The sequence below is a fragment of the Oreochromis niloticus genome, linkage group LG17 (genome assembly GCF_001858045.2).
Source record: "Oreochromis niloticus isolate F11D_XX linkage group LG17, O_niloticus_UMD_NMBU, whole genome shotgun sequence".
NCBI classification, from domain to species: domain Eukaryota; kingdom Metazoa; phylum Chordata; class Actinopteri; order Cichliformes; family Cichlidae; genus Oreochromis; species Oreochromis niloticus.
The window spans coordinates 8,987,035-9,002,434 of NC_031981.2; the positions used below are offsets into that span (position 1 = coordinate 8,987,035).

Sequence of the window (15,400 nt, forward strand, 5' to 3'; positions counted from 1 at the left end):
CACTTCCAGTAAGGATGGCAATGGCTGTTGCTATGCTGGCTTTCTAAAGCCAGAGAAAGTGGGGGAACTGACCCAAGGATACTACATGCAACTTGCATCTTGTCAGTGGAAAGTTTGTTGAAAGCTCTACTGGTAATGCTTAGAACAACTATTAAACTGACACATTGTAGTACAAGTAGTAAGTACTTAATTCATCATTTATAAAGCATTATTCCATAGTGTATATTATTAAACCTGTATAAGGCAAAAATAGTTCTCATTTTAGATGTCACACAAAATAATTAACAACTTGTAACTGCCTGAATTAAGCATGAAAGTACACTATTAAATTAGTATTTATAAAACCTCTGTTAACACACAAACAAACAATGAGCTCATATCTTAATCATTATAAACAGAAATGTGCATCTAAACAGCCGAATCACTTAATTAGACTATCTATATGCCATGAACATATATATATATATATATATGTGTGTGTGTGTGTGTGTGTGTGTGTGTGTATATATATATATATGTGTGTGTGTGTGTGTGTATGTATATATATATATATATATATATATATGCGCTTATTATTCAAGAATAAAAATATATACCTGTTACGTTTACCTGTGTTTATAAATCATGTTTTATGGAGGAGTAATACACATTTACTAAAACATTACTAATGCTTAATAGTGTCTCATTGTTATGAAGTGTTATCGCTCCAATATATGATCGTCTTTATCATGTGTCAGACTCCAAATGTGGAAACATTTTATAAGATTAATGCCATTTAGTAGTGAAAGGTGACTTAAACAAGTAGATAAAATCATAAATTAATCAGAGAATTGCTTAGATTTAATAAATCCTCTGGGAACAAGAGTTGTCGCCTCCTGCCGTCCGTTGAAGCATCTCCAGGTTTAAGTAAAATCGCTGGCCTCAATTTTTTATAGCCAGAGGTTTCATCCATCTTTATATGTTGTCTGTGGTTCGTAGTAGAGACAGTGATGCCTGTTTTCATTCTTTGAATATCAAATCCTGCCATTCTGTCAAAGCTGCCAGGATCTCGAAGATACACACAAGGTGTCCTTTGGCGTTATTACTGGGGTATTGTAGTCTTGACATGGGTATCACTCTCAATTTGTCAGATATGAAGGATTTTTAAGGCCCTCTTGTCACTTTTAAAAGCAGCAGGAAACAGTGAGTGTTCTTTTTCATTGTGCAGGGCTAATGGGTATACTTCTCACATGCAGATATGACCTTATAATAATTATGACATCAATGACAACTCGTATCTATTGTCTCAGTCCTTTTCCATTCATCTTCCTCAGAGTCTCTCAGTAAGATTCCTACTTATTACGGCGTTCTCTCTCTCTCTCTTTCTTTCTTTTACCCATTATGTGCATATCTCTCATTGTTCTGCTCACAGTGGGCCACTTCTACTTCTTTGTCTTTGAGTTTGTCTCTTCTGTCCTTCATCTTCTCTTCTCTCTGTCATCGTGATTGGTTTTCTTTCTGTCATATCGTAAAGTCGTTTCTCTACCCACACCACTCTTTTATCACACTTGATCTCCTTCTTGTGTCTCTCTGTTCAGCTTGTTTTCTTTTTTATTGCAAAAACTTTTCCCCCTTTTTAAATATATTTGTTGATATTTTCTGTTTCTGTGCGTTCTTTTTCCCTCTGACATGCTTTTCTCTGCTTACCTAGTTTCCAGTCTTATGCCGTTTACCTTTTTTTCCCTTTAAATGCATAACTTTTTCTGTCTTTCTTATCTTTCCTCCATCAGCATTAATGAGTTATTTTACCCGGGGTGCAATTTCCATAATGTAGTGCTTTTTCCACATATAGATTATAATTGGATTTCCTTTATGCTGTGCTAGTTTCAGTAATTTGATTTGATTGCATTGCTACATAAACAAGATAGCAAGTAAGACAGAGAGCGAAAGAGGAAAAAAGTTTGTGTTAAGCCTCAAAGGTGATGGAGAACTAACTGGTGGAGGATGTTGCCTTACTACAACGCACCTCTACTGGATCTCCTGGTTAGCCTGACACTTTCTTTGTGGGGTTTGCTTGTTGTCTCTGGATTTGCTCTGAGGATTCTACTATGGAAAGATGCTCTGTGAAAATCATCCCTTACTTTCCCTCTGATTGGTTAGTATCCATATTGTAGTCCTGGTTTGAGTTAGACTGAAATATAAGGGCAGTCAGAAATCGGCAATGAGAAGGTTTATGAAGTACAGGTGAAAAAACTAAATGTGTGTTAAATGCTGGCACAGAGAGATGGTAAACAGAAGCAGTGTGTGTATAACTGAACTCATTGTGGTGCTGTAATATAGTAAGAATGCAATAATGGTAGCACAGTCTTCAAGAAAGACTATTTCTTTATATTGTGATAGGAAAATGGCAATAGGTGCAGCAATTTATTGTAATGTGCAAACATAGATGGAAATGCATGTTTGCAGTTTGAACAAGCTTGAAAATTGATATTTGATATTACCACCTTTATTCTTCACCTCAGCCTCTTAAGCAAGCTTTCTTATCATTTTTTGAAGTAAATTTCATGAATAGTTCTCATTCAAAGCTCTTCTTTTGAGGTGTGTGCCTTTTTATTCTCTATAAGATTTGATCCTCCCTTGCTGAGGTGCAGCCCAAACTATGACAGAACCTCCACCTTGTTTTGACAGATGGTTGTAGACACGGTCGTACACACTGCATACCATGCTGATATGCCATGATGTCTACTAGTAGCTCTTCGGGAATCACATTGCTGGGTTAAAAATACTTTTTTGTGCCTGTCACACTGTGTTGTCTTTGACATTTTTCTGCAAACACCGGTACACCTGTTGTGTCAGGTAATTCAAAGGTCAGTGTGTAATGGCTTAATAAAACAACAACAAAAAAACATTCCGGTGAAAATGTTTATGTGCAAGCACTGCTAATGAAGGGGGAAAAATGAGTGAAAAAGCAGCCAATGTCTAAAGGAAAACTCTGAAAGACCTCAATAACTTGCTACAAACCACTTTAAAAACATTGTAGGAAAGTCTGGCTCCTTGAAACCAAACACAAAGAAGACATGAGTGGCTCAAGACTTTTGCACAGTATTACAAATTCTGTAAAATTTCATCCATAGTGTATCAAATTGTCATTATACTCCTTTCTTTAAAATTGCACACACAGCATTTTAATACCACCACTAAGTAGAATCTCTTTGATACACATTAAAATAAGAAGAAATGATGACTTTCCTAACTTTTAATGTCTTTAGTGAAGCTAGAAAATAGAACTTTTCATATTTCATTGATTCCGTTGAACCTTTATGCTTTTCAGGAGTGGTCGCCTGATCAACAAAAGTGAAAGAGCACCACAAGAAATTACTAAATTGACACTGTCTTCAAAACCTGTTTCTGTTTTAGGAAGTGCTGGTACACCAGTGGTTTTCAATGAGAATGGAGATGCTCCAGGGAGATACGACATATTCCAGTACCAGATCACCAACAGATCGACTGCTGAGTACAGAGTCATCGGCTCCTGGACCAATAAATTACACCTCAAGGTGAGATTTTTACACACGTATACCAGTGTACCCAATTGATTTTTACACAGTATATAAGCTGACAAAACCGCTCATATTTTTCGCACACACAAATTGAATGAAGTGAATGGAAAAAAATTTGGAAAAGTGAGGCAAAAACTTGGAAAATCAACTTAAAAGTGACGCTTGAGTGAAAAATAATAGATTATTATGAAATGTGTTTTCAGTGATTAACATTTTACACTGTAAAAAGTTGTTCAGTATAGAACATACTGTAGTATATATTATTTCAAATGTGTTTCCAGCTTGTCACATGTTGAACTATCTCATTATTAGTATTTTAGCATGACATGTCTGTGTCCTAATGAAAAATGTCATATATTTTGATTTGAGTGCCTTATTGAAGCTTCTGAGGCATTATAGATCAGATACATTGGAAGAATGAAAATTCAACATGACTATGAGCAGCTGCCATGATTTCATCCCTTGTTACTGAGCTGGATTTGTTTGAGTTATTGCTCTTATTAGTTTTTTCAAGCAAGTGTTGATCTTTGCTTCTATTCAGAATACTAATCTTTGTGAAGGAGAAAGGTCACACACCTACAGAATACACATAATAACGAATGCAACAGAACCTGGAGAATATACAGTGCCTACTTAGATCCACAGAAAAACAGATAATTGAATGCATTAGCAAACTGAATTCCCATTGTCCCACTCGCTCTCTCTGTCTCACTGACTTACAGTCACATGCACACAAAATCTTTGAGCACGCGGCAGTGCTAGGTGTTATAAATCCACCAAGGACTTCATTAGAAAGGCCAGATGACAGATGAGAAGACTAATAGACACAAAACGCTTTCTGGCTGATGGACGGTGTGTTTGTGTGTGTGTCAGTGTGTGTGTTTGTACAGCAGTGGAGAAGTATAAAACACAGAAACTTAAGTCACACATGATTTGGCACTTTAACACTTTGTAAATTGACAGACATATTTAATTAGGTAAAATCCTGAAGGTATGCAGGGGCAGCAGGTGGAAGTTTCTATTAAGAACAAAAAAGTTTGAATGTTCATCATTATAAATACAAGACAACATTGTGGAACATAAGAATGTAAAGCATGTGAGTCTCAAGAATTCACACATTCAAACCCCGTGCAAACTGAGTGTTGGTTACCTTGAGTGCACTGTCGTGCTATGCAACACTGAGTTGAATCAGCGTTGTCGACATATAAAAGACAACTTATCTAAGAAACAATTTGAAATTTAAACACTTTGTTACAAGCAGCCTGTCACAAAAACATAATTCATTCACATTTCTTCAGTTGATTCTATGAAAAATGCCAAAGACAACACAGTTTGATAGGTACAAAAGATTATATTTTTGCAATTCCCATAGTGCTGTTAACCAAAGTTTCTCTGCTCTTTACATATCACTACATGCTGTACAGCTTTTCCTTAAAAAGGTGAGGAAACTGGACAAGTGCAGGACAAATGAAATAATGGCAGGCTATCTACAACAGACCAACAGTGTGTAAAAGTCATGTCCTTTTACATACAAAAAAAGGGAAACATCCAATAATGACCTGAAACAGGACCTGAGAGATGCATCTGGCCCTTCAGATCATCCATCTACTGTTCACTGAAGCTTCATCAGAAATGGTCTCAGTGGAAGGGTGGCTGTCAAGAAGCCGTTCTTAAAGAAGGAAAACCAGGAGAAAACACTGAGGTATGCCAAGTTACATGAGAACTGGGCTGAAAAATCAGAGGTAAAGTTTTGGTTCAAATCATCATCCCTATTTACAGAGGAGATCAGGAGAGATGGACAGATTGTTCATCTGCTGTCTACAGCTATCTGTAAAACTTCTGCAGCCACTGTCGTGTTTTGGCATTTTACCCATTGATGTTGGGGATCTTGTCAAAACTGATGAAGTTATGAACACAGGAAAGGTTTCATTTTTCAGTATGATCCCAAACACACACTGCAAATAAAACTAAAGTATATCTGTGGGGAAAAATGCACAATGGAACACCATCAGTCATGGATATGACCTCGCCAGAGCCTAGGCCTCATCATTACTGAAGTAGTGTGAGATCATCTTGACCAAAAATGCAACAAAAGGCAGACAACGTCCAAAGAAGAGCTTTGAATGTCCTTCGAGAAGTCTGGAGAAGTCTATTCCTGAAGACTACTTAAAGAAATGACAAGAAAGCTGCCTAAGAGAGTTCAGGCTGTGTTGAAGAATAAAAGTGGCCATGCCAAAAATTGACTTTCAAGATCTTTCAATTATACAAACTCTGTTTCTTTGCCTTATATTTCCCTGTATACTTTCATATGTTTCAATAAATCACTGCACATATTTCCTGTTTTCCAGGCAAAATGAAATGAAGGCTGACACTGCACTGTAATTAATAAAATATGGGTCTGTGTTGTTTAATTTATGCCTTTTGATAGAAAGTAAGGTGTTAGTATACAGATATTAAATGGGGGATATGAATAAGTAATGAGCAAAAATTCTCAGTAAACAAAGTTTCTCCTTAGTGATATATGTACAACACTGTGGGCAGCAACTATCCCATTCTTGCATATTAAACTCCATGAGAACTTGTTTCTGTTTGTGTGTCAGTAATCAACTCAAATCCACCCTCTCTAAGTCTAATGAATTTTCCCTTCTAACTAGTTGTTTTAGGACTGGTACTTTTTGTGTTTAAAACAGTTATATTCAATTTTGTGCAGCACCCTCGGCAATGGTTAAACCTCAGGGAGCGCGGTAACGACAGACTTTCTCACAACTGCTCGCGCACGCAACTACAAGTTAGTACGCACACATTCAAACTCTCTCGCAGAGCACATACGGAAAGCTCAGGGATTCACTATAATGCCAGCATGACACAAACACAAATAAACAAAATGCACACATGGCGAAACATATGCGCGTGCACACACACAAATAAACACACACACACAGACACACACAGAAGGAAATGCAGATGGCCTATTTGTGCCAGATCTGATTATGGTCTGATTGCTGGCTTCCAGACTAGCTGGTGTTAGTTCTGTGCCTGGCAGCACTCAGGAAAATGATCAGAGGATCTGCTTGTGCTAATTGCTCTGCGAGATGCCCTGAAGACACACTTTTTTTGCAGGTAGAGAGAAAGCTGAGTGTTAAAGGACTGTTAACATACAGTTTATGTCAGCTTCTGCAGATGGCTGCCAATCCTTATGCTCCAAGATGTCCTGTGAGAAAATGAGGAGCTTCATTTTGCCACAAATAATAACACACTGCTCTTCTCTCAGGTGGAGGCCATGCGTTGGAGGATGGGCGACCCATCTTTCCCGGCCTCCGTTTGCAGCCTCCCGTGCCGTACGGGTGAAAGGAAGAAAGTGGTGAAAGGGGTGCCGTGCTGTTGGCACTGTGAGCGCTGTGAGGGATACCACTTTCAGGTAGATTTCTGAAGAAAAATAGCAGCCATCCAAAACCGTCAGCGTGATCCAGAAATTAAAATATCACAAACGCTGTGACATCACGGGTTGCATACAAATCTGGCTAGATCTTGATTTATGTTTGACAAAAAAAAAAAATGAACAAATCATGCATCAACACTTTATCAATTTAGCAGTTTTTCTGTCAGTTTGATTTCAGCACTGATTATTTGTGTTTTCAAACCTAGAGAGGCTCCCAGAACTTCTTAGCCTAACCAATTCATCTGTGTGAAATTGACTTGTCAAAAAACGAGGTAAAAATCTAGATTTTAATCAAATGTCTAACATTCCTTAAACTTCCTCTCCCAACTTTACAAATGAAACCGCATTTGTTGGAACGCTAAAAGAATCAGCTGTTTGCAATAAAAACTGTTTGACATTGTAAACGTGTTAGCTTCTGCATACATCGAATTGTTGACAGCTGCTGTCTGCTTACTCCTGCTCCTTTTTAGGCAATCAAAAAAGTGAGGCACTTAGATTGTCCATTTTGAATTTCTATATAGAGAAAGTATCTAATTTGAGGAGAGGGAAATGCCCTGATCACACATTTTTAAGCTGCATTCATGATAAAAAAGAAAGCACAGCCTCTTTCAGTTGTAAGGCTTTACATATCAGGACATAATTAAATGATCTGGTCCTTATCAGGTCTTCAAATTAGGTAGATAAACATCAGCAGTTGAAATATTACACTGTGTCATCATTTATTTTACAAATACTGAGCTAAAATGCAGAATCAATGTAAGAAAAAACTAGTTTTGCCTAAATATAGCCATCCTTTTTCTATAGGAATAAAGAGAGTCAGGAACATCTAGGGTGCTGCTAATCAAAAGCATTTGATTAACTGATCAGCAGCAGCACTTCTATAAAAGCAAAGGTTTTGTCACTTTGCTGGTCTGAAGCATTCAGGTATGTGTTAACACAAGGCCAAGGAGTGATTAGCAGTGATCTCTGAGGAAGAATTGTTAGAATTGTTATTGTTCATCAGTCTGGGAAGGCCATTTTCAAAAAAAGTCCATTCAAAGATTATTCACAAGTGAAAAACATTCATGAAAGTACAATAAGATAAAAGCTGAAACTGAAGTTTGTTTGGAAATGCTGCCAAGAGAAAACCTCTTCTCTTTCTTAAAAAAAAAAAAAAAGAACATGGCAGCACAGCTTCAGTTTGGAAAGTTGCATTCGAACAAACCACTCAATGTCCTTGAGATAGCAGACAGGAAAATGGAAATGCTTGGCCATAATGCACAACACCATGTTTGCTGAAAAACACAAAGCATATCAGAACAAACACCTCACACCAACTGTCAAGCACAGTGATGGAGGGGTGATGATTTAAGCTCGTTTTTTAGTCAAAGGGCCTGGACACACCGAGTCGACCATAAAGATAATTGTAAACAATGTATACTCAAGTATACTGTAGTCAAATACGAGACTATGCAGCAGCTAAAGCGTGACTGAAATTGGGCCATGAAAGTGAACAATGATCCTAAGTACACCATGGAAAATTAGGTGTACTTGAACCATAACTGTATATCCCCTGTGAAAATTAAATTATCATTGGGGACCATTTCAAAGTCTATCAGGCTTCCTGTTTAGTTGGAAAACTACATGAACAAGCAAGTCTATGTCAAAAAAATGTGCTTAGCAAAGGAAAAAGAGAATATCAGTTCCAACAGCAGCAGCTCATGTTTATGAGGGCGAGCAGTCAATAGTCATTTTGCAGAAACAAGCATTTGCTGTAAATGTGGAGTTGTCAAAAGCATAACTGATAATAGGTCTTTCCCTCAGAATTAGATTGCGTTTTATGGAGATCAGGCACACATATATTTACATAAAAGAAGGGTTTTTTTTTTTTACATGTTTTGGCAAAAAAATAAATAAATTAATGAATTAAACCATATAAATGATGTCAGTGATGTAATAGTCAGCTCCTGCTCCAATAAGGTCCTCATTCTGTGAACAGACTCCTTCTGATCTATGAGATGGTGACAGTACTCCCTGCTCTGTTCTGCAGCCTCAGTGAGATACAGCATATCACCTTTCCTTCTGCTGTGGGTTCAGATTAGATTGGCCCCGGCAGTCCAATAGATAATAATGCATTGGTCTGACTGCAGGAAGAGAAACACAAGACAACAAAATGAAATCAAGGCACACCACAGCAGCCAGATGGCCAGATGGTTTTTCAATCAGTCAATTCATGGTTGAATCGGTGTTTAACAGTCAGATTATCATTAGAAAAATCTGTTTACTTAAGGAAAATGACCTAATGCATGTTCTAAAACCTCTCTCCCCGTTAGGCCTCAGAGTTTACCTGTGAGCTGTGCCCATATGAGAAGAGACCTGATGCCAACCGCACTGGCTGCACTCCCATTCCCATCATCAAACTGGAGTGGCACTCGCCCTGGGCCATCGTCCCCGTCTTTATCGCCATGCTGGGTATCATCGCCACCTCTTTCGTCATCGTCACTTTTGTCCGGTACAATGACACGCCCATCGTCCGAGCTTCGGGCCGAGAGATGAGCTACGTGCTGCTTACGGGAATCTTCCTGTGCTATGCCATCACATTCCTGATGATCGCGACGCCGGATGTGGGCGTGTGCTCCCTGAGGAGGATTTTCTTAGGCTTGGGGATGTGTTTTAGCTACGCTGCGCTGCTCACCAAGACCAACAGGATACACCGCATCTTTGAACAAGGGAAAAAGTCTGTAACAGCACCCAGGTAAAAATGCCATTACGTCTGCTCTTGGCCCTTTTGTGCGTACATGTTTGGGCTGTGCAGATTTTGATGGGTGCAGTGGCGCTTAATATTGCTATAAGTGTGGCTTTTTTGCACTCAGGTGTGTGACTTTACCTGCACCCTACTTTTTAAGATACTTGCGGTCATTACTCATCATTTATTTTTCATACATTATTTATGAGAGTCATGAACTAACACTTTCCTATTGTACTGCTTGCACTCAGTGTGAGTGACTCTGGGAGAGAGCATCCACTAAGTGGCTAAATTGTTAATGCAGGATTTAATAGTGCTCAGGTTCATGCCCCTGCTATCCAGACAGTTAGCTTTTTTCCCTTTTTTTTCTTCCTCTTCTTTTTTTTCCCATCCAGCTACAGACTTTTTACGCAAAATATTTTGAGGCTCTTTTCAGGTTGCAGTAGTGACTCTAAGGTAGTCAAGCACGAGCATCCTTTGAACTTGAGAGCTTGAAGGAGTGGGTTGTTTCTTTCATTCTGATGCAAGTGGAAATATAGTTTTTGTTTTCGGCCATGATTTGCATTCCGGTTTTGATATCTCTGTCATCCTAGATGATCATCACATTTTCCCTTTTCAGTTCTACGTCTTCTTGCAACTGCTCCTCCTTGTTTCTCCCTTTCTTTCTTGCTGCAAAACCCATCATTATATTTTCCCTGATCTCGCACTAGCTCTCGGCGTGGATTTGCTGGAGTGTGTATGGTCGCATTTATAGAAATTTAATATATTGCCGCTGTCAAGTGGGAGACTTGTCTCAACCTTTTAGAGTCTAATAAAACTGTTTTCTTTTCATCTTATTGGGACAGGATTTTTGAGTGTTTGTTAAGTTATTTTTGGACGATACTGGCTGAAGACTTTATGAAAAATCAAATCCTGTGGAAAATAAAATAGATCTGTTCTAACGGTGAATCTCAGCGGATCACCATGCCAGCCACTGCATCATGATGTTTCACTGAGCCAGCTTGAAATTTTATACCTGATGGAGTCACCCGTTCCTGGTAGGTCAAAGAGAAGAGATAAAATGTATTTACAGATCGCCCACGATGGTTATTGAGAGCCTATTTATGGGTTAGGCTTCTACCTCTGTGTGCAGATGCATTCCTGACCCAAGACAGATCAAAGTGAACAAGGTATATTACTGCCCTACATGCCAGCTGATATTCTGGCATTAGCTAACTAAGCTAACTGAGTAATATATATCTGTATATGAATATCCAGAATCTGAAGGCAAGGAAAATTCAATTCCATTCAATAAATAGTCTGAATTCTGTTATTCATTTATGTTCGAACAATAGTTATTGTCCAGTGACAAGTACCCTTTTTGCATGTATCTATATTCATAAGCAATCTCTGGCTGCCGAAACAGGAAATCTTGGCCTGGCTCTTTGTTGGCTACACCAGCCAACTGCCCTCCAGAGATTAAGTCACCAGACTGGCCAATGCGTTACCAGATTGCTATTTAACTAACTATGTAACACTGAAGCAATTTTTAATTTTAGTTCTTTTGGAATAAAGTAGCATGAATTCACAACAGCAGTAATCTCAGGGGGCTTTATATTGAAAGGTAAAGAGCATACGGTGTTACTCGTACAAAGACTGATCCCCCATGAGCAACCTCTTGGTGGTGGAGGAAGTGTTGCCTTTTGTCAGGAAGAGGCTTAGAGAAGGGTGGCCATCTGCTGAACCAGTAAGGGGTTAGGAGGAAAGAGATGGCAGAGAAGAGCGGCATAGAAAGACCACGACCAAGAAACAGGACAAAATACCAGCTAACAAATAGTTAATGACATGCGATTGTGATATATCAATATGAAAATAGTGAAAAGAGTTGAGTGGAGCAGAGGTACTCCGTTTATCATCGCTACAGCCTATATATCAGCAAACTAAAGGATTGTTCAGGGTCACTTATGAAAAGGAAAAGAGAGGGTGACTGTCTCCTGAACGCAAACTGGGAGCTGATGGAACAAGCTCTCACCTGTAACCATGAGTGCATATTTTCTAGCATTAATTGCAGTTTTTCATCCTTGCTACATCAAAATTTAATCAACCATCCTGTCCTTTACAGGTTTATCTCTCCTGCCTCCCAGCTCGTCATCACCTTCTCCCTGATCTCAGTTCAGCTCCTGGGTGTCTTTGTGTGGTTCGCCGTGGACCCTCCCCATACTGTAGTGGACTACGGCGAGCAGCGGACCCAGGACCCCATGGCGGCACGTGGAGTCCTCAAGTGCGACATCTCAGACCTGTCTCTCATCTGCTCCCTGGGTTACTCCATTCTGCTGATGGTTACGTGCACAGTTTACGCAATCAAGACGCGAGGCGTGCCTGAAACCTTTAACGAAGCCAAGCCTATTGGATTTACCATGTACACCACCTGTATCATCTGGCTGGCGTTCATACCCATCTTTTTTGGCACGTCCCAGTCTGCAGAACGGGTGAGTGTGTTTATATTTTGGATGACACTTATTACATCCTGAGAAAACGGAAAGTGTGTTGTTGGTGTCTATCCTTCAACCCCAATCAGCTGCAAGATTTCTGAGGATCAAACTGTAATATGTGTCTGCTTGCAACTGTTTGCTTTCCCTTTATATCACCGATCAAATCAATTCCTCTTGGAACATCACCATCTACTGTGAACAGCAGGGCAAATTTGTGTTTTGCTGCGCTTGAGCAAAGTTAGATGTATATTTAAGTGCAATATTTTTTTAAAACACAAAACTCCACTGGCAGGTGAGAGGTGGTTGTGCGGTCAGTGCGCTTTTGCTTCACATGGTTCAAAACTCCTAAGCAGATTTTAAAGCAAGTTTTGAAATTGCATTTTGAGCCATATGTTTGATGTATTGCTGTGGCAAAAAGTGTCCTTTTACCACCTCCCTGCAAATTTTCAAAATCAAAACCGTATCTCTTGGCACTGAAGTACAGAAGTGTTTTACAACTGTAGCTATACTATTGGCTTAGAGTCAGAAATCTCCTGACAATCCCTCGTGAGTACAAGAGGATTTACTGTCTGTCTGATGGACTGGAACCGTGCCATGGTCTGGGCTTATAGAGAGTTATACTGCCGAGCTTATTCTTCCTACCTGTAGTTAATTCTTAATGGGTGTTCAATGTGAATAAAAGCCACGTGAGGTGTGTGTGTGAGGGTATGAGTGATAGCGTGACTGGCTCTTAAACAGTGTCCTCTCATCTTATCGGCTTAGAAACAGTGGGTTTGAATGCGCACGTAAACACCAATATAGCTAATCTGATTCATAAGACCGTACACATATTGACGCGTACTGTTTACTCGAGCTAAAGCAGCAGTGGTCTATTGATTCCATTTCTTGATAGTGCGAATATGCTGCTTTCAACAATAACACACTTCATACACTCATTGAGATTCATGACAGGTCATTGATTTTTTTTTTTTTGTCCAAGTCGCATTTTTTACATCACTGTGCTAAACACACTCTATACATCTGTATAAAGAAAATGTGCACATTACTCTAGATCGATTGAAGTAAACAGGCATATACAGTGCTGTGACAAAGTATTTGCCAGCTTCCTGATTTCTCATGTTCTGTGTATTTGTCACATTAGCATGTTTCCAATCATCAAGCACATTTTAAGAAAGAACTGCAGTTTGCGATAACTGGTAAAAAGTTTATCACATCACTGTGGAGGACTTTTGGCCCGCTGTGAACAGCCTGTTAAAAGTCATGTCAAAGCATCTCAATTGGGTCTAAGTTCAGACTTTGACTAGGCTCTTTTTAACTTTCTTTTTGAGCTATTAAGAGGTGGACTTGTTGCAAAAACTGATGAGTGGACATTCGCCTTCAGGAGTTTGTGGTAGCAAGCTGAGCTACCAGAAACTGAAGCTGCAAATCAGCCCCAGACCATCACACCACTGCCACCAAACGTTCAATTTGTCTCATCAGTCCACAGAATATTTTCCCAAAATCTCAGAGATCATCAAGATGGGGTTTTTTTGGAATGTATGAGGCAAACCTTTCTTCTTTTTGGTCAGCAGTGGTTTTCACCAACTCTCCCATGGATGCCATTTTTTCTCAGTCTCTTTGTTGTTGAATAATAAACACTGACCTTAACTAAGGCAAGTGAGGACTGCAATACTTTAGATCTTCCATCCATCCATTCGCTTCCGCTTCTCCTTTTCAGGGTCGCTGAAACCTGTCCCAGCTATCTTAGGGCGAGAGGCAGGGTACAACCTGGACAGGTCGCCAGTCTGTCACAGAGCTAACATATTGATAGAGACAACCAATCGCACTCACACCTAAATTGCCTATGGTGTGATTTAGTCTTTCCAATTAACCTATCCCTAACTGCATGTCTTTGCACTGTGGGAGGAAGTCAGAGTACCCGGGGAGAACCCACGCAAACACGGGGAAAACATGCAAACTCCACATAGAAAGACCCTGGCCTGATGGTGGAATTGAACTAAGGACCTTCCTGGTGTGAGGCAAGTGTTAACCACCATGCCACCGCCACTTTAGATTGTGTTCTTTTTTGTTTTGTGTGTGACCTCCTGGATGAGTCGCTGACGCATTCTTGGAGTAACATTGGTAGGCCAGCCACTCCTGGGAAGGTTCACTACTGGTCCAAGATTTCTCCACTGGATAATGGCTCTCAGCAAGGCGCACTGGAATCCAAAAGCCTCAGAAATGGCTTTCTAACCCTTTCCAGATAGCTATCCAAGAAGCCTAGTCAAATTCTGGACTTAAATCCAATTGAGATGCTTTGACATGACCTTAAATGGGGCATTCAACTTGGCCAAAATTCCTCCATAGTGACGTGATAAACGTATCATTTAAAAACTGAGTTTTACTCTACTCAAATACTTGTCAACATTCTAAGACTGAGGCTCCAGATACCAGAGGATAACATCACTGTGGCTATATCAGGTATTTTATAAACAGTCCAAGCCTTGTGTCCGCTGAATATTCCAGATTTCTCTTCCTCTACCTCTACCCAAAACTTGTCAGCTCTAATAATCTCTTCCTATTTTGGAGTGTTAGTCAGGATATTTTCATTTCCCCCTTTTCTCTACATCTAAGCCCATTTTCCTTTTAAGACGGGTGCCAGCCTCTGTCGCATGGCAGAGAGCTGACATCAAAGTGATCCCGTCTAATCACACATCAGGGAAATCATACTCTTGCTGGATGTTTCATGCACTCTCATTTTTTCCATAAGAAGTCGGAGACTTGGAGTAATTGTTGATGCAATACATTTTAAGTGTATCTGTAAGTTCAGTATTTCTCCTTTTCCCCTGGAATAACCTTACTCTACAGTTATACCAAAATAAGGAGAATGTTTCTTACAACTGCTTGCAGCTTCTCAAATCCATCAAGATACTGTGTGTGAATGACAGGCAAGCTGCTCATGTTATGCGAGTTCTGTGATTTTGACTACATGCAATGTTTTGTGCTTGTGACCATTTAAAGGGGGCAAATATTTCATGGCAGGATTTTACACATCCCTGACTGTAAAAGTAATTTGTGTGCATATTCATGAGGGCATATCTATGTGTGAATGCATGCTATCGGACATAGCATCCTGTCTTACTGGACGGGCATTGCAGCGTCCATGCCTTGTTTGCTTGGCTAATTAGAATGTCCACCAGCAATTTTGTGTGCATTTTGTGTTAGCATGTTTGTCCGATGGGTTGTA

General features: G+C 39.6%; 1 protein-coding gene across 5 annotated transcripts in view; it reads left to right on the top strand.

Annotated features, from left to right (window-relative positions):
* grm8a (glutamate receptor, metabotropic 8a) overlaps positions 1–15,400 on the top strand; it is a 274,028-nt gene that overhangs the window by 236,628 nt on the left and 22,000 nt on the right. For all 5 annotated transcript variants that reach the window (XM_025899725.1, XM_005455654.4, XM_005455656.4 and 2 more), the window contains 4 exons: positions 3,397–3,536; positions 6,811–6,957; positions 9,291–9,712; positions 11,805–12,171. In XM_025899725.1, the coding sequence (XP_025755510.1) occupies positions 3,397–3,536; positions 6,811–6,957; positions 9,291–9,712; positions 11,805–12,171 (1,076 nt within the window). The remainder of the gene's footprint in view (positions 1–3,396; positions 3,537–6,810; positions 6,958–9,290; positions 9,713–11,804; positions 12,172–15,400) is intronic.